General features: G+C 34.7%; 1 protein-coding gene and 2 long non-coding RNA genes across 3 annotated transcripts in view; all 3 read right to left on the bottom strand.

The window, feature by feature from the left end:
- Positions 1-6,171: 6,171 nt before the first annotated feature.
- Positions 6,172-7,370, bottom strand: LOC105338658 (uncharacterized). Its single transcript, XR_010708680.1, has 3 exons — positions 7,230-7,370; positions 6,621-7,134; positions 6,172-6,500 (listed from the first exon to the last, which is right to left on the bottom strand). It is a non-coding gene; the product is annotated as an uncharacterized lncRNA (long non-coding RNA).
- Positions 7,371-9,848: 2,478 nt separating this feature from the next.
- Positions 9,849-12,831, bottom strand: LOC109620048 (uncharacterized). Its single transcript, XR_002200733.3, has 2 exons — positions 10,436-12,831; positions 9,849-10,008 (listed from the first exon to the last, which is right to left on the bottom strand). It is a non-coding gene; the product is annotated as an uncharacterized lncRNA (long non-coding RNA).
- Positions 12,832-15,862: 3,031 nt separating this feature from the next.
- LOC105338657 (anaphase-promoting complex subunit 4) overlaps positions 15,863-20,686 on the bottom strand; it is a 30,307-nt gene continuing 25,483 nt past the window's right edge. The window contains exons 25-27 of the mRNA XM_066069479.1: positions 18,928-19,104; positions 18,721-18,829; positions 15,863-16,349 (exon numbers count right to left, since the gene is read on the bottom strand). Of these exons, the coding sequence (XP_065925551.1) occupies positions 16,131-16,349; positions 18,721-18,829; positions 18,928-19,104 (505 nt within the window). The 3' untranslated portion in view covers positions 15,863-16,130. The remainder of the gene's footprint in view (positions 16,350-18,720; positions 18,830-18,927; positions 19,105-20,686) is intronic.

The raw sequence follows: 20,686 nt of genomic DNA on the forward strand, positions 1-20,686 counted from the left end.
TGTTGTAATATATAGCAGATATTGATGTAACAATGATAAGGCTGCCCAAAATTAATTCTATGTTTAACGTCACCTTCAAAATACTAAACCTACAAGGGAGGGCGATGGATTTAAAACACAAAATTTTCAAACGAGTGATTTTTATTAGTTAATATTGATACAAATGCAGTGAGCATTCAAGTTTGATGTTAAGAAACTGTTTAATGATCTTTCCTGTCAGTTTTGAAGGCAATCCCATTAAGTATCCGATGTATAATCCATAATGTGTCCTAAATTTGGTACTTCTACAGATTGCAGTATTTTATAATTAGTTGCAATAAGTAAAATCATACTGGAAAAAATAGAATTGAAAAGAAAATAGGGTTTGTTTGGTTCTTTTTGTTTTAACCGACAATTCTCCTAAATCTACGCGCGCGGGTAACGTTTAACGTAGAATTAATTTTGAACAGCCTAAGTTAATGTCGCAGGATACACATGGGCAACAACACTCACCTGGCATGCAGTTTCAAAGTTGATTTTATTGTTGTTGGATTTTTTCTTTTTCATGTTATTTAAAAACCTAACCGTTTACGTTTAGCCATGCCTTGACACACGTATAAAGCTTATTGAATCTACATTGAATCGAAAAGCAATGAAACTGAGGTTTGTCAGAAGATTCTTAGTCCCACTGATCGGAATTAAACGGATCTTGACTAAAATTTTTAAATATTTAGGGAATAGGGAACCATTCTTTTTGTATAAGAAGGTGATCAAATACGGTCGGTGTGATCAAATCCAAAAAGCCTGAAGTACTTTATGATAAATTTGATCAAGCCCTAGTCGTAATTATTCCTTCTTACCAACACTTCTATAATTTTCACCAATTGTTCAAATGAATATGATATAATTGACATTTTCACGTCATTTTCATTTCATACAATTATGCATTATGCTTGCTACCCACAATTACGTCAGTCGCGTCATTAATGAAATGTTTTTGAAGGTTTTATTCATGCATTTGAAATACCGAAAAAGGTAATTTTCATTGTCATAGATTTTTATCAAAATTAAAATATTATTTAAAAAAAAGTCCAATTCCCTTTTTTTGACTTGTTTAATTAGATATTTATTGATACATTATGATTTATAATTATTTTAGAATAGCAAATTCTTCACTCTTACGTGTGTTTTTGCAACCTACACAATTTAACCATTTTTAGAGAAATACAAAAATAACATGATTTTTACATGAAACAATTTAAAGCATGTAACAGCCTTTGATCAATAAATCAACTATTGATATTTTCCTAAACAGAGTTGTTCTCCTTTGCACGAATGCCTATGTTTTAGATAAAAATGTCTTTAATTCATAGTGACATAATTATTTTTTTTGTTTACGTCGTTGAGATCCTATTGCCATGCTTCATAACCCGCATTCTTTCTACACACTAGAGGCTTGCATTTTTTTGGTATTGTTTTTGTCTCTATGGTAAATGTATTAAATCTTGAACAAATGGGACAAAATGTCTGTCTTCCGTCCGCCTGTCCGTCCGTCCGTCCGTCCGTAACACTTTGGGATAAGCTCAGTTTCAAAGAAACAATTCAACATATAGTACTTTGACGTCATACCAAGATAAATATTGGTTGGAATAAAAATTCAACCTTTTTTTCTGAAGTTGGCTTCCTCTTTAACCTTGAATTGTCTATTCCACTTTGGAGATAACTTCATTTTCAAACAAGTTGTTCGACATTTTTCATTTAACTTCATTCATTTTTTCTTGATGAATTGTATGCGCAATTTGCATATAAAACAATATATAAAGCCTCAGATATATATCTTTTTCATCTTTTGACAACAGTTTTGGGCTTTTTTTGCATAAACCAGTCAAGTCCAAAAAATGAAATACCGGTATATGAATTATCTTCTTAACTAAATAATATCTTAAAATTTAAGGTAAATCTTATGATTAATATGTTGACCATCTAATATGTGTTAAGTTTGACTAACCTTAACCATCCAAATGACCTTGACTTCGCAACTCTTTAATTATTAGGTTAGTTTTAAAGAAAAAAATTACGATGGTTTTATCAAACCTCCTATATAGCAGAACGACCGGTTAGAGCAATTTTAATGTGAAATAGTTATCTAAACCTTGACGTTATAGGTCTTTAATTATCTTGCAGTTACTGTGGCTGCAGATCTATAGCTCAACTGGATACCTCGGGCTGATATGCCATGTCAACACAAATTTTCCCGTAAAGCTACTGGTTTTCAGTTAGCGTTTACTGTATTTACTGTATATTTTCAAGAATTAAAAAAAAAACCCAAAACAACAACAACAACAACCACCCCAGGAAACTAGAGCAAACTTTTACTGTCTACTGTATATTTTCATAAATCAAAAACAACAACAACAACTCCCCCAAAGATACTAAAGCAAACTAAGGCTGTCCAAACTTAATGCTACGTTTAACGTCACTTCAAAATACTATTATCTTTAACGCGAAGAAGATAATAGATAAGTCTAAAGATATATCAGTAGATAGATAGATAGATAGATAGATAGATAGATAGATAGATAGATAGATAGATAGATAGATAGATAGATAGATAGATAGATAGAGTAAAACTCGTTTAGTACGACACGATAATAGCGAATTCTCGGATTTAGCGAAGTTTTATTGAGTCCCCGGTAAATTTAACAAAATTTTGCAAAAATTTTACGGTTATAAAGAATTCGGATATAACCAATGATATTGAGTCCCGTAGCGGTGAATAATAACGAAAATTAACACTTTTAAAACGAATTTCTTTACAGTTTAAAAAATTTGCACTACCATTAAACATAATAGTTTGAATGAATTCATTTTCATATAAATTTTTCAATTCACAAACCGATTATTAAAGGTACCAATGTAATGTATTTTTAGTTTAAGCCTCAATCAGCAAACATTATAGTCTGGTCATAGTGAAAGAAAACGTGTATATAGAGAATTCGCTATTGTTATTATTACGAATTCGTTATACGGATATAACGAATTACGGATATAACGAAGTAAATCCATTGGTCCCTAGGAATTAGCTATTTACATGTAGATAACCGAGTTTTACTGTAGATAACCGAGTTTTACTGTAGATAGATAGATAGATAGATAGATAGATAGATAGATAGATAGATAGAATCATTATTACAAGGCCTTGGACTTTCCGTAGGACGTAGCTATCACTTCTTGCGTCAAAACATGTTAAAAATGATGCTGGATTCAAGTGAAATATACACCGATTGCGTAGTCTTAGCTCAGAAGCCAGACAAATCGTGTTGATTTCAATGAGCTTTCACTGAGTGGGCAGCAATGAAATAGACAGGCATACGTGACATTGCTGTTTGACACAACTACCAAAAGTCCAAGCTCCTGTTATAATAGTTCTAGGTGTTTTATAATGGTTGTTGATGAAAGATGTTTAAGTTCAAACTCAATTTTAGGGAGTGCATGGATTATTTTTTTGGAGGGGGTATTTCAAGTAAAGTTCAGACGCAGATTTTGTGGAAATCAAAAGGAACAGATCGTTATATAATGATAGCTATATGAATGAGTTGCTCAACAGCTCCGGTATTTTATTCATTGAGATGACATATGTCAACTTGCACCTGCTCAAGTTCAGTGACAAATGAAATCTAATCTGATATCCACCCGACGCCGGAAGCGACAATTTTGAAAAGTAAACACGTAAATTGCAAAAAGTGACGGATATATTGCACTTGAATTTCACCATTGAAGCTTCGTCTCCCTGTTTAGATATTTTACAACCATGATTGGAAACGTGGGGGACACGTGTATCCGTATCAAAAGTCACGTATTTTTAGACAAACGGTACTAACGGCAGTAACTGTAAATCGTGGTCTATATGTTTCCACCTGATCAAATTATGAATACCGGTATACTACTATCTATTGTAGCGATCTTGACTATATATTGAAGTTTACAATCAATGAAGTTGTACAGATAGAATTTTTCATATCAGTCCATGGAAAACCAGAATAAAGTGTTTCATCTGTTTGGCTCTATTCCTCCAACGTTTTGTTTTTTTTGCTCTGCCTACATATAAATTTGCTGATTTTTTTTTACTTTGGAAATACATGGGTTAAGGACATTGTCTACTCCACTCTTTCCAACTCCATTCTTTGGTCAGTTTACTTTTTAAAAAGGCTGATTCATCTATGTTGATAACTTCAGAGATAAAAAAAAATTCAGTTTCAAACAAATCAATTATTTTTTTGAATAATCACATGTATTGCCTTTTCCAATTCTTTTCAAATACGTTTTACTTTATCTACTGGAGGATTAAATAAATAAAGTATTGATATGGTTCGTGTTTGAACAAAGCTTGTCATATCTTCTGATGATCCCGAGAAATAACTTTTTTCGCTGGAACGTGATTTCTAATTAAATGTTTCTTGCGCTTTTCTCGCGTCAAAATTTAACGCGAGTTCAATTGAAACACAATTGCATATATGTACATGTACCACTTTGTTCTTTCTTTGGAAACAGGTTTCCTAAAACGTGCCTGTTTGCAGGGTATTCATGATGCACAGACACACCTAGTGAGTTGTATTTCTTAAGATGTACTTGCATTAGCGAAGTGTACAAAAATTCATTATAGATCATGTATTTTGATACATGTAAACTGCCAACCAACATCAAACAATCTCGGGGATGATACTGTCTTCTTTTGTGAAGGAGCCCGAAGGTTGCTTGCAGGCATGTTCACTTCAGACAGATGTAGAATTAAACAGTCTTCTTTTTAAGTTAGAAATTAGAAAGCGACAATTGGATGCTTTGGAAACGTATCACTGCTGAAGGGTCCTAATTATACGGCTCCACGGGACGCTTGTTAGTGGCCGGTAGGGGAGGCTTTCGGTGATTTGGACTAATTGTCAACAACTCAACCTAAATGGTACTTTTATTAAACTGACAATGTAATGATCATGGCCTCTTACACCCAAAAGGTCAAACAAACTTTTGGTCATTCGATTTTCAATATTTACTGCATTTGATTATGATTTAGTGCGTCATTGAAAAAGAGAAATGAAATTTTCATATATACCTCAAATAATTAAATGTTGAGATTTTCATTTTGTTACGTAAAATTATGTATATGTGTAGTTTTTTTAATTTAATTTTCTTCAAAAAGCCCTTAACCGTTTTTTTTTTTAAGAATAAACTTTGACCAAAACAACCAGGATTTTTAATTGTCAATATTAGTAAAATTTAAGGCCTCAACAAAAATTATGATTTTTTAATTAATATATGCAATTTATGATCTCTCATGAGTTCTGAACACGATTCTCTGCCTTGCTTGTCTTAAACATAATCTTAGTCTAGCTGAGATAATATATAACAGTAACATATTTTCCATGTTAAAGCATGCAAGTACATATATTCACAAAATACAAACGGTTAGATTGTGTAATTTAGAATCATTGCCTTTTTGTCATTCACTGCCAATTTTCATCACGATGAATTCTTTAGCACACGAGAATGGCAAAGACGACCTGATAATTTTGGTGCCACAATTGCTGAAACCCGATTCTAACGAACGGTTTTATATTTGATACATGGTCTCACCTTGCACAGATTGTGTCGAATTTCCGTCATTACCGTACATATTTTATCATAAATTTGACTTCACATAAAGAACGTATCTCAGATTCTGGTGATTAGGCATATAGAAACCCGAGCCAAATCGTAAATATCAAATGTCGCACTTATCCAACGCATCCAGGCCTGAACTGCGCAAGTCTGAGGTGCCTCGTGCTCCTTCCCGCGGCAACAGGTTACTCTCTGAAATACTTACTAAATCCTCCATGTCGTGCTAATATAGATTCATTCATTTTTATCATCCTTGCACATAAGATACTTATCAAAGATGATCAACTAAACCTAACCAATGCTATCCTGTTAAACATTCTTAAGAGTTAAGACTATATGAATAATAGAATTTGGAGAAACGCTTCAAATGCAGTATTAGCCTTCTCCCATCGTCATTTTAGGGAAATTACTATATCCGTGATAAAATGACTAAAGGCCTTTATTCTGTACCACTAAATGCACCCCTACACGGAAGTCTGTCTACAACACATGTATTTTGCCAATTTACTGAAGTTTATACAAAAAGCACGAACCAACATCTGGTAAATCACAACATTTATTTAAGGTAATAACAAGTGTAAACATTATAAAAATACAAATACAAACATCAGAGCACACAATTATTTTTACATTATAAAAAAATGAACACAGCGCGGTTCCCTCTGGACAAATCATCGTCTCTATCTCTCTCCTATAAGTTTAATATTGAAATTTGATACGTCTGTGTGGCATTTTTCTGTAGATTTGATTAAATCTAACCAATTTTCTCGCAGCTTTTAGTCTCAGAGTGTCGTATTTCCGTCCACCCCACGTACCAGTCACTTGTGAAGGCGAGTTGTCTTTTTGGAAAACAGTGTCACATTTTGAGTCTGAAAAATAAAACCAGAAACCCTTATATACGGCTTCATTTACAATTAAACGTTGTCTGATGAGATTAACAAAGATTAAGGAATATATTCTTTCACGACTCAAATTAGTATTTAAATTACCTGGTGATTCCCAGAATTGAATTGTTAATAAGGAATGTTTGGAGATCCAGTCTTTTGTCTGATAAAGACGATCACAATTCCACAGGGCGATGTGTCCTTTCGGTTTGTTTCCGAATTTGGTATATGTAATGATTTCCATGATCCCTTGCTTTCCCCAGAACTTCCTCTTTGTAGCAATAGGATCTTTGTCATGTAGCACTGATATGCTTGGATATCCGAACTTATCTGCCATGTAGGGACCGAAAGCTAACGGATGAAACAGATATTGATAACCATCTCTCCCTGCAACACTGTCTTTGCCGAATTTTGATAAATGAATGGGTTCATGTCCAATTGAATATACACTTCCTATTTTGTTCAATGCGAAAGACATTCGCAGTGCACTTGTGTCGTGCAAAAGGTCTGTTTTGTTACAACCTATGATGTCCACGATGCGATGGTGAGAAAAACGTCCGCCAAAATGCTTGTAACCAGGGTAGTGGTGTAAAAGTTTTTGGAAAGATGGAAGTGGGACCTGGCGAAAAAAGAAGCAAATAATGAAAAATAAACTTATCAGTATATATTTTTTAAAAGGAATTATTTGTGTGAAGATTATGTCAAAATACTTACTGTTTCGCTCAATGAGGCGATGGCACATGAAAGCAGCACAGGTAAACATTTCAGGTAATCCATTGCAATTTTTCGGCAGTCACTTTACGCATTTACACATTTCAAGTTTGCTGCACATATACTTCCTACCTCCTTGGACTTCAGTGACGTCAATGCCACGCGATCAAACCCTCCGTCGCCAAATTCTTCCACGTGCCAAGGTGATTGGGCTTAGAACTCCATTAGTTTCCCTGCCACCAACTCTCTCGCCGTGGCCTAGGCTCCGCCTCTCTGAGTGCGCTGAACAGCACTCCAACTTGCCATTGGTTCAATGGTCGCAATCGGAAATGTAAATATTGTTGTACAGACTATAACCGGAGAAACCAAGTTTTATTGTAAGGTTAACCCTATTCAATAAAACTTTGCGATCTCTAGAGTTTCCTCCTAAATCTTAGAACAGTTAAACAATTAAACTACAATGAAACAAAATTGCTAATTCTGGGTTCCTTTTTTTTAAACCACGGAACGATCAAACTTTGACATAATGTATAATTATGATAATTTCAACAAAAAAGACAAAAGTATGCTAAATATGATATGTCATTAATTTTTGTTGTGATGTAAAAAATGCCTATTAGGTAAAAAAACCAGCACAAAAAGGTAGCTGAAAGCGGTATAAAAGTCTTGAAATTATTATTTTATACGCCCTTCTGTTCGCGCGTCATCTGATTTCTTGCCGCTAGTCTGTAGTTTACGAGCGCATGTTAGTGAATTAAAGGCTACCCACTTGAAAGTTGTGGTGTCAGTGTGTGTATTAAAAGTTCTCAATTTACCTTTCACTGAGCCTTTCCTTGGTCGGGTTCTTTTTTTATCTAAAGAAGCTTAGCAAGTGTTGGGATACCAATGACACTAGTATAGTCTAGTGTCATCCTTGGCCTCGTCTTCAACCACTGGTACATTCGAATCTTTGCTTGTTCTCAGTGAAAAGAATACTTTTCGTTGTTCTTCGAATTAAAAACAAATAACTAGAAATAAAATTTTGTAATGTTTTAAAATCATATTTTTATGAAGAGTTATAAATAAAGAGACGACCCCCACCCCTCAATTTCTCCAACCTTCGTAAACCCTCAAGTGCCGTTATGAAACGGTCGGTATATTTGAACACCTGCTGTTCTCCCGATTTGAGATAAAAATGCGTTCTTTTCCTACCACAAAACCATTCGTATCACGGACAAAACCAAATTGCTAAACGATTTTTATTCTGTAATTGTTCTCCGTTAATATCGTATTGCACGCGCATTCATTATGTAACTGAGCACTTTGCATCGAAGACTTTTGAGAGAACAATAGGAAACCGCTGATTGTTGAGAGAGGAGGAACGCAACCAAGTCCTAACAATGAGCATTATTTCTGGTATAAAAATTGTTTACACCCTTTTGATTTTTTTAAATATTTGGATAGCAGATCAACGTATGCATTATACGCAGGAAGACGGTTTTTTGCCCCCGATTAAATCGTTAAAAAACACAAAGTAATTATTTTCATAGCAGGTGATTGTACATTTTGTAAAAGAAATTAGATGTTTTCGGTCCAATAATATCAAGCGTCTTACCCAAGTAAATATTTAATCAACATGAGAAGCATTCATCCTCACAGAAATATCAGCTTTGTTTAGATGACCGGCTGTTTTCATTTCTGCCAGTAAAAAGACTCTCTCTCTCTCTCTCTCTCTCTCTCTCTCTCTGTATTTTACTGCTTAAATAGCAAATCATTGATAAATAAATGCCTTTTTCTCAAACTATTCATCCAATCTTGTATACATTACAAAGAAGATAGGGGATAAGATAGCGCAAATGCATATTCAGTTTAGTCGTGAAATACATTTATCCAATCAAATCTATCCAAATACATTATAATAAAAGTTTGCAAATAGCACAATTTTGAACTATATTCAGTTTTTGATATATTTAATGATGATAATGTAAAAAAAAATAGTGCCTTAAATTTTGGTGGTATCGAACCTACAACATAGTGACTTAAGCCATGAATTTACGGACTTGTATAACTTTTTCAAAACGTTCAATTGTTGAGATAAAAAAAAATATTTTTAATGTACAGTGGGTCATCTCTCCACAGTTTTGTTAAAATCGGTTTGTTTTCCCATTAGACGTATTTAGACTATAAGAAACTAGAGCACAGACCCACTCTGTAAAAAAAAAAAAGGCCTTGAAGTTCTAAAAAAAATAACACTATTAAGTGGTTTTGATACATTTACGTATACTCCTGTTTGAGTCAACATATTTCGAGTATTGAACAAATTTAAGGGTTACAAAATCGATAATATGTTAAATATTTTTTGTTTTGAATTATTTTTTAATTTAAGATTTATTGATAATTTAATTTTTCAGTATCTTATCCGTCCGTATGTAGGCATTTTACACGTCTTATCCACCCATGAAAATAATAGCTGGATTCAATATATAGTAGATGGCTGAATTTGAAATATAGTACAATCTTCAAAAAGTCCCCAATCAAACTTATACGTAGTACTTCCTTCCGATGTGCACTGTCGAAATTTTGCTTTTTTAAGCCTTTTTTGAGCAGACTTAGCATACTCCCACACATTTTAGAATCACAGGGTAAGGATAGGAAACACAAATTTTTATTTTCTTGAAATAATATACATAAAACGTGTTAGTAAAGTGTTAGTCAGAAATATTCCAGGTATCAACATCTGTGTACGGGTTATTTGTGCATCATAGACTGGACTGGTTTTCCTCTTCATTTTGGAGTTCTGTAACTAAAGATTTAACTTTTTCAGAATTTAAAGTTCTTATCTGTACATACCGGAAATAAAACGACCTCGTTGTACAGAAACTGAAAGGATGCTGTACTATACATAAAACTTCTTGGCATTTTTGGTTGAATTGCTAGTTATATGTGAAATCAACCTCATATAAGATTTATCTTAGAGAGTGTCTGGCACACATTACTTATTTCAAACCAATGTAAAGTCCAACTTTCTTTTAAAATAAAATGCCAATATTATTTCTCTATCAAATATTGAGTAAAAAGCTGGATATGAAGCTATATTACAAATTTTCTGCAACATAAGCCTCAAATCAATTACTGTTTAAAGTATTTAAAGTAAGATGCCTTATTAGCAAAAAAAGGGCCAGCCCCATCTTTTTTGTTTGTAACACGTGGATGTCCCACTTACAACATACCTTTAGAGAAAGAACATTGATCCCTTCCCCCTGTGAATGCCAGACGGTTCTTGTATCTTGTTCTTATGAAACAGAACACACACGTCAGGAGTGAGAAGAACAGAACACCGAACAGGATCAGAATCACGGCGGCCATGGTCTCCATCAGTGGGGATGTTGAATGGTTGAAGCATGTGGAATAGTCACGGAACCAAACGATAGGGGCTGCAAAGTCGGTTAACTCAAAATGCGGGTGTCAGCAGAAGCACTGATTATATTAATAGTATATTAATTGTACATGTGGTATAACATGATTGCATAAATCTTAACTTGAGTTTCCAAAATAATTATGTGAGTATATTTTGCGGCATTTTTTAGATGTTAGTTACTTTTTATTTACACTACATGTAGTTTGTCTTTAATTTTACAGTTTTAAGATCCATGGCTGTATACCAACATGTTAATTGACGATAAAATAAATTGAATAATATATTTAGATTCGGATAAAATGTGAATTGAACGGATTCCAATTTGTTGATTTGGTTAACAAGGGGGCGAGATTTGACCACGAGGGGTAAATTGTTCGGCCCTCCCCCTGTCGCCGTACGATGGTAGAAATGACAGCCCTCTAACGCTGTTCTCCGATCCCCCAACTGATTTTGATTGAGTGCCTGTTATAGACTGCTTCCCGCATTGTTTGACAATAAATGTTTGGTTGATGTTTGTCAACTTTCTCTCTCCCCTGGAAGTCCTTTCCCTACACCGTAACAATGGCGCAGGAGATCGTTAAAGCCGATCCCCGCTTTGTTCCGTCACTGATGTCACTCAGAGGATACAAGCTCACACTGGTCGAGAACAACCACCGGTGTCAGCGGACTAGTTTGATGCATCGTGTTCACGCTGATTAGTTTAGTCAAGATTCTACCATCATCTACAAATGAATTGAAGGAATCTACAACCTTGCATAAAAAATTATTGTAAATTAATACATTAAGAAGGCTAGGTGGTCCACAACTTAATCATCTGATCTTACAACTTACGTTTTACATTTGATTTTTTTTTTCAGCCGTAAACTATTCTGATTTCAGCATAGAAAAATTCTTAAAATTTTATCTTAAAAATTTGAATATTTTCACATGTATGTACATATCTTTATATTAAACGATTTTAGTCTTAAAATCGTCATGGTCATTCAACACTCTTACAAAGACATTTCAGTTTTGTTTTGGATGATTAAAGTATTTTCAAAGACTTCTAAATATCGTCCATTGATTTGAATGTGATAAATATGGCAAGCTATAACCTAATCGAATCTACTTCTATAATCTGAGGTTGTATCCTTCAGCAATATATATCAGACCCAGCTTTTAAACTTTTCGGTTTTAATATCTTGGATTATAGCTTGGAGGGTAAATGTATTTTAGCCAGTCTATAAAATAAAACGATATTTGTTCCTTCGAGCTTAAACATTTCGCAGAATTTTTTAACACAAAAAAAAGGCTGTTATTCTTTTCGTTTTTTAAATGTCGGTCAAGTTCTGGTGACGTCCGGATGGCAACAGCTTGTGGCAATCTGTTACATCATAATTAACAACCAAAAAGGCCTTTATGAACTATCAAATTTCCCGCGATTGTGAGAATATCGAAAATAAAGACGATGAAACCTTGTCAAAGAGCTAAAATTATGTATCATACAATTAATACTATTTACAATGCTCAAATTCTGAAACGGCCTAAAAGCTCGCCTCCGTATAATTATATTCCACTGACATATTGAACTTGTTATTCGTTCCGGCAAGAATATTTTGTACTGAAAACCTAATGAGAGAAATGAAGCCATCGGTTCCGACTTTCAGTCAGGATAATAATATTCCATGTCCATATCTGTATCTGTATGGGGGAGATGCTGGGGGAGATTGTGTCCCCCCTTTCAGTGGACATCGATAATATCTTTACGTCTCTATTACCTGCCATCTGATAGGCAGGAGGTTTTTGTGATCACTCGTGCGGGCGAGCTTCTATGCCCCAACCCAAAACGTTCACGCAACATTACATTCACTTCATAGACGCTGTATCTCGTGTGTTTTCATCGATAACAATCAGACACATTTCGATAAATATGAAAACATGGATTTCTTTCAATAAATCATAACATATTATAGGTTGCTCGTTTCAACTGTTGAAGATGTAAAGAGGTCTCGTTTGATATTATGAGACAGAGTGAATATTTTAGCTTCCGATGAAGATTGGTTTGAATTGGCTGATGGGATGGGGACAAAGTATAGTTATCTTGATTAAAGTACAGAAAGATTCCCGTACCAGATAGGTTCGAATTCGAGAATCCGCTCACAGCACCAATTTGTGATATAGACCAAGTCGGAATAAGAAATAGGGATAAGAAAGAAATAAAAAGATAAGGAAAATCTTGAACATGTAAAAGAAACCTCTTGTCGTGGCATGAAGAGGCTTACATATTAGGGAAATCAGAGATCTATTAAAGATATAAAACATGTGGAAATATTTTGGCCTTATTTCAATGTATTAACGTTTAATTTAGCTTTGAAAGGCGTTTCTTCGAGATTTGTTTAAATCTTTTAATTTGGAAATGTAGAAAGTATTGTACAAAGGCTGACAATATTGATAGCACGAGGGCCAATGATCAACCATCACCATCCAGAAAACAATGCAAAGACTCTCAGGGTAAGCTGAAATGGAGAAATCGAATCATAGGAGTTGAAATCGTCGAATTCAATGTGTATGTAAACTGAAACATTCTTAGACATACGGTCAGAAAAAAGTTTATGAATTGATCGATCGAGTTTTAAATCAGTAACTTTGTTGTTGTTGGTTGGATTTTCTTCAAGAAAAAAAGAAAAGGAAATGAAAAGCCCGCATGGAAGTAAAATTAATCCGGTTTCACAGTAAATCGAAAGAAACACAAAGGCAGCTGAATACAAAGTAGAAATTGTTGGCATAAACCCCCACTTTTTAGGTTGCAAATTGATACCTCAGTCAGAAATTTGCTTTGTAATGTGTTATTTTGAACACAAAAGACTAAGTTGTTCCTGCAACAAGCAGTAGATGGGCGGGGAACGTTAGCACCGATAAGGGTAATATGATATTCAGATCCGTACAGAATGGAGATTCAGAAAGAAAGATGAAGAGAGACTTACAGCGTATTAAAATTTACAACTCTACTCGTAACAGATTTTTTCAATCTGGTGCGATACAAGGGTATTATCTACAGATTTACTTCCTGATTAAAACTCACCACCACGTATTACGCGGGTCTGGCAATGACCAATGGTATGCTATAAACTTTTGGAGGGAATATCAAGTCAATGTGATATAGATAATTCACAGAAATGAATAAGAATTCATCAGAAGTAACGCAATATACTGGTGCTCTGAAAAACAAGAAGTTCGGTAGGACGATGATAAGTGCTTTTCCATTAAAATCAACCTTCTCAACAGGGCTCGGTTACAGCAATAAAAGAAGGCTTCAACTTAACAGTCTAATGCACCCCGTATTGTAAGAGTTACATAATGCGATAATTCTTCAAAAGGAACTAACCGTGCATAAAATATATGAGCTGCCTGTCACCGGATTATTCAAGGTCAAGGGTATAGCGACCATGGTCACCTTTAACCTTTTGATATCATGATCAATGGAAGGCGTCCGTTGGTCAAGGTCATCATTTTTCATATTAGTTAGGACATACTTTTAAATTGATTCATCAAAATGAAAATTCGTGTTACAATCCTTTTCTGTACTGCTAAGATTTGAATACAAAAAAAATTATCCTACAGTATCGCACATTTTAATCACTCTCACGAACGGTTTATTTAACTTTTTTCTAATAAAAAGATTTTCACGTATTTCTTACTTAAGGGTTTCCTAAATTGAAGGTCTATATAATTTCTTGTAAATCAAATAAATAAATAAAATAAATAAAGTTGAACAAAAAGTTGTACCCGTTAATTAATTCCGGCCAGCCTAACCATGTACTTTCATCACGTATTTTTTCCCGACATCAGCAAAACAAGACTTTTCTATATGTAACATGATCTCTGGTAAGAGAAAGTGTTTTTATTCTGTATCATAGAATGCTTCTGAAGTCGTCAGTCAGCTTCATGGTCTAAAATCTTACAGTCATTCGAGTCGCTCAAAGTGACAAAAACCTTTTCATGTATAACTTACCTAAGTTCTGATTTTAATAATGTCGTTTATTTATCGCATTCCACCTTACAATTTTCAATAAAAAAGTAAAAAAAGACCATTTGATCGTGTTTATCAAAGAAAGTTTTTGATTCGTTTTTATGAAAAGATTTCACCGAAAACTGCACCTTAAAAGAAAGTTTTAAAAGTTGCGCAACGCATTGCGACACCAGCGATCAACTAGAAGTGTGCTATGTCTGTTTTTTTTGGAGGGAAACTGAATATTAGCACGCGACACCACCGTCTGTATATAGTTTACCTAACACTTTCATTTCGACACACCTGCGCGTAGACAAAAACAGGTAATCTAAACAGCAGGTGAGCGCGTGCCAAAAACTACTTTCATAAATACATGAATGACTCCAAAAGTCACAATTATAGCCAAACTAGACGGTTAAAAAACTAGCCTTTGACACCAGTTAAAAGAGTATACGAACCGCTTATACAATGCACACATTTATATGGTTTTTATAATAACCAAGGTATATAAATCAAAGTTATTTACCAAACTTTCTTTATATTCACTTTTGTCAAACATGCAAAGCGAGAAAAACTGATAACTACTGCAAAACTCTTTCCATTACATTTTTTTCACATGAACGAACTCGAGAATCCATGCAGGTATTACTTTAGAATACATTTTAGAGGGTCAAAATAGCTTGGGGTTGTTTTTCATCTGTAAAAATATAAGCACTTAAGACCAACATTTTTATCTGTTTTTGTCAAACTGTCTGACACAAGGACCCTATGTACTTGAGAAATCCTCTATGGTGTTAATCTGGCAGCGGCAATGAACATTTAAACTCCTAAATTCTGGATCTATTAACGTGCCAACTTTTAAGAACAGTTTGCATTCCTCTGAAAAGCCTAAAACTTCAAACTTGTAGCATAGAAACAACCTAAATCCGTCTATCTCTACATTATGAATCGACAAAGCCCGCAAAGTGCCGCCATTGAATGCTCTTATCACAACCGGAAGTGACTAAAGTTTATAATTATGTTCACAGATTACATTTCAAGATGAACAATATAATGTTTTGAAAAATCGAACTATAACAATTTCCAGGTGAGATAAAACGGCAAAATGCTGGAAATTGCAGGCCTTGTTAAGTTCATAGGATTTGAATAGAAGAAAAGGTATTTAGCATATTCAACACTCGAACCGTATATTGCTACAGATGTCGCTACATAAGCACTGCTATGCTGTTTTAACAGAAACGACTTGAGGCATTAGTTTTAAAAGGATTTATTACAGCAATTTATACAAATAGCACTTAGATTTCACAATAAACTATTAAAGGGGTTTATTTACTGCGATTTCTGAATATGCATTCTGTCAAGTAGCACATAATTCACAATAAAAAAATAATACAGGGGTTTATTTACTGCAATTTCTGAATATGCATTCTGTCAAGTAGCACATAGAATTCACAATAAAACAAGGACATATGATGGTGATAGACTTATAGTCAAAGATGCACGGACAAATACACTGTTTTTATTCAGTACTGCTTGAGAAGCTTGTGTTCTCTTTATTCTCGTCCTCCTCCATGTCCTCTGTATTGTCTATTTGCATTTCCCCCTCGGGGGCCTCACTAGAGTTGAGTTCCCCTGACTGGTCCCCAGGGTCCTCATCTTCACCACATCCGTCCCAATCCTCATCCTCCTCCTCGGCGTCCATCAGGAAAATCCTCACCCGCCTCCGCGAGGAGAACAACTAGTAAGACGAAAGGAAGTCATTGGTAATAACAGTAGTACCATTAAGGTTCAGCATCTAAAATACTTATCAGCAACTTCAGTAACATTTTTTTCACATGCATTGCTTGGTAAGTGCAATTTCAAGAAATAAGAGAGAGAGAGAGAGAGAGAGAGAGAGAGAGAGAGAGAGAGAGAGAGCGAGAGAGAGAGAGAGAGAGAAACATGAATTTTTCACAATCTTAACAATGCATTTTTTCGAGCGCAACGCTAGTATTTGTATATCTGTAGCATTTGTTAACATACAGTAAGCTCATTTTTGTCGATACTCTTATTCGATGATGACGAAGAATATTTTTGAAAATCCAAACCCCAATCAGAAATTATATTTACGGAGGGCATTGTATTATTGAAAAGCTTATATACAATCGGCAAAGAAGTAGACGGTGTATACGGTGACCAAAAACTGTCAAAGTAAACGATTTACCAGACGGCCATAAAATGTTCAACAATGTAATGGAAATAATATTATTAGTAAAAAAAAAGAGGGAGGAATTGTGTCCAAAGAGAAGGGATATCACTGTGAGTAGTTCATAAATTCCAAAGGACCTTTGATTCGGCTTACGATTTCTGTTTGATGAATACTAGTACTTCGTTTGCTGAATAAGAAATAGAAAGCCCATTGTGGTTCAAGTGCAAAAAAGGGGGATTCAACTATTTGAAACGAGTATAATAATCGACTATTTTTCAGATGTAGTAATGTGATACGATATGCAGGTGCATTATTTTTAGCCGCGAAGATATTTCAATAATGAACAATGAATGACAAAAAATTACGGAAGGTTGTCAGAAATCACACACACACGCAGAACGATTTTTTACAATTTGCAGCAATTGTCTATTCCGAGCAACGAATGAATCAACGGAAAGTTTTACAATTGCCAAATGTTACAGATACTTAAACAGGAATACAAAACCAGATGTCTATCAAAAACTGGTATGAAGGGTCTGCTTTCGTTGCCTGACTGGTGGCCGATAATCCAAGTATATTTCATTCATTCCCCTGCTAAATCTTCATGCTTTTTACTCCTAAGATTTTTTCTGCTTCAAAAATTTAAAAGATTTTCTGGAGGACGCTTTCTAAAGCATCGATTGAATCCGCCATTTATTAGAAGTGTGTATTTAAGTAATGTGTAGATTGGAAAAAAATTACACGTGTTGAAGGGGAGAAGTTCAAAGGAATAATTCACAGAATGTCTCTATAATGTTATTGCAGAAAGGACAACACATCTGAACGGTCCTTTTCACTCCATTCATTTTGTTTGTTTATATCGTCCGCTCTTCCTTAGAATTTCTCTTAACTTTTGCGGGAAAACTCAAGAGGCTTCCGCAGGGTAGACAAGTCGCTCATAACTTGTACCAGCTTAGGTGTTATATAGTATTATGGTAATGAGTTACGTTTTAATAAAACATAGCTTTTTTGAAAAAAAATTCAACTGTCAACTCTGCCTTTCCAATTTTTTTATATTTTAAAAAAACGTGACGCACATGGGAAACGTGTACATATGTATCAAAGTATTATCAACGGAATCCTAGATATACCGTTCATTCATCCCAGTTCCTTATACTAGTATGGCGCAGTGTTGGTTGACAAAATCAAAAGAAACAGTGAGAAAAATAAAAATAACCTTTGACCTGGGACGCCCACACGGGCGCCATCGCACACAGCCATCCACCCGCCAACTTCGTGAAAGTGACGCACATATAAAATGACAAAACCATTTTTTCTATAAAATTATTTAATTTACTCGAAATCTCGACCAGCTGAAAAAGAACCATTACATTTAATTTGACGACCCCGAACTATTACTGAAATGATTATCCCCACTAAAATATGCGGATTTTAATAGCACCTGGAGGACACGCGAGATTCTATCACTGGTAGAGTCGAGCATATCTGGAACTTAGCCTCCGTTTAAGCTCAAAATGAATGGCCAATCAAGTGATAAATATTCTTATGATTTGTTAAAGAGGCGACCTATTATCTGATTAAAAATAGTTTTATAAATCTTTCAGAGTTAAATTCTGTAATAAATATGATAAGTAGACAGGCTTTTAGTTAAAACCTTGGATCACATGGGCCATTTACCTGGTTATGGTGTTCCCCTAAAACTGTTCAGAGCATATTTATGCGTATGGCTTTATAACTGCTTGTAATTTTGTGGAGGGCAATCGGATAGCAGAACTATTTTTGCAACTTCTTGCAATGCCGAAAAACAATGTGGGTTTTTTTCAACTTTGAAATTTTTTCAAGTAAAATTTTGCAAACTTTTTTTTTCCTGTCGTGTTGCAGACTTCATTTGAAAAAAAAACGTTCAAGAAAGAGCACTTACCACAGTAGCTGTCTTTCTGGTTCCACTGACTGCGAAAGAGCGAGCTCTCATGTTATCTAAGCGACGGTAACAGGATGGGTCAATCTTCGCGGCAACATCTACCAGACGACTTTAAATCGAAAAAAAACCCACACACATAAAAAAGTACCACATAATCAAAACGAGAAGAAATAACACCAATCTATATTACAGAGAATAAATACTTACATGTTGTCCTCTTTGAACCCTTGTTCTGGGTCAATCGGCGTGTACGTGTCGTCTGCTATCGCCTCCAACGTCATCAGAACCAGCACGGGACGCTCGTCCTTGTGATCCTCGACCAGTAACAGAGATATCGTCTTCTCGTCGTAGAACGCAATGTCTAGGATTCTATGACGGGTACATCTTAAAAAGAAAGTGTAAGTGTGTATTTTGTGTTATCTGGTATTTAGTGTGACCTGAGGTCACGTGGGAGTTTTGACTGGTTCTTGGATTTGATCTGTTACTGGCTAACATAACCACCACTAGTAGAGACATTGTTTTACCAAAATTCTCGTTCCTTACTTTTCGATTTACTATATCTGAATACATATAAATTACAAAAACAAGATTCAAACCAGGCATACTCATTTCTTAAGATGTCGTCCACGTATATATACATGTAAGCAAGATGTATGAACAATTCTCTGTATGAAGACAAAGTTAAACCAAATGTCTGCAACGTCACCGGATATGCAGCAATGTATTTGGAACACCTGTGTTCTGTCAAATTTATTTATTTCGTTTAAGATAATTAAAACTTCTTTGGCCAAATCTTCTGGTACTTTGCAACTATTAAAAACTTTAAAATGAAAATGTGATGTTTGTAAAATCGCTAAATTGTGGATCAAATTGTACATATATCGGCAATTCGTGCGATGGTTATATTAAAAAAACCCAGGGTTTTCTTAGTGGGGTGCAATCGCCTAAGAGTATTATCAGATGTTTGGAACACGTGAAAAATATTAACTATGAAGAAATCTATAATGGTAGAACAAATGTTCAAAAGGCTGCTCAGTTACTACTTTGTAAATGTTTCCAAGATAACTAACGGTATATGTGTAAATACAATTTCCAATACAAACTTTGTTCAATTGCACGGAACGTTTAGAGCAGTGTTATCAAGCAAACAACAATTTGTTCATGTTCATTTAGGATATTAATACAGTGAACTTTTTTAAAAATCAAAGAGATTAGAAATTATCTCTTAACAATTAAATTCTTTGAATTCTCAGCTTTAATCGAACATTTTGTCTTTTACTAATTAACAATTTTTAATTGTCAATGTGTCCATAAAAGACCATATTGTGACAACTTAATATTTCATCTTTAGCTTCACTGGTTCATCGCCTTACAGCCAGGAAACCATTGTTACACATATACATTGAAATATGTCGACAAAGGATCAAATAATTTCAAGAAACCATCGTAATTCTCTGATCAAAAACATGGCTCTGTGTACTTTTGTGTGGTCTGACAACCATAAAATTTCAATTTACAAAACACAGGTACAACGAATGTCTCTCAGATGAGCGAACTTTACTGTTTTTATTTTCCAAAGTTCATGGTGCCGACATTTTACTGTCCAGTCTCTATCCATGAACACAAGTCTACCCATTAATAAGCGTACTTTACTGCCGTCAGCATGCAGGGGACATTTTTACCCGCTACTCACGACTGCTAAGAAGTCAATTAAGGAGATTAATAACAGTTGGTTTTAATAAAAATATAAGACCCCTGACATCGGCATTTGGCTAAACCCATCAATTTCTTGCCCGGTAGCGGTGCAGCCACAATGTGCAGTCCAATCTTGGACAGCTTTCTGACGGGAACAAAAACTCATCCTTTAATTTAAACGACAATGGGATGTGACTTTTTATATCTTATCCTTCAGCTGTTTGATACACAGCAACAAAGCGCGCACGGCGAGGAGTGACCGGTCACATCA

The sequence above is a fragment of the Magallana gigas genome, chromosome 8 (genome assembly GCF_963853765.1).
Source record: "Magallana gigas chromosome 8, xbMagGiga1.1, whole genome shotgun sequence".
Taxonomy (NCBI): domain Eukaryota; kingdom Metazoa; phylum Mollusca; class Bivalvia; order Ostreida; family Ostreidae; genus Magallana; species Magallana gigas.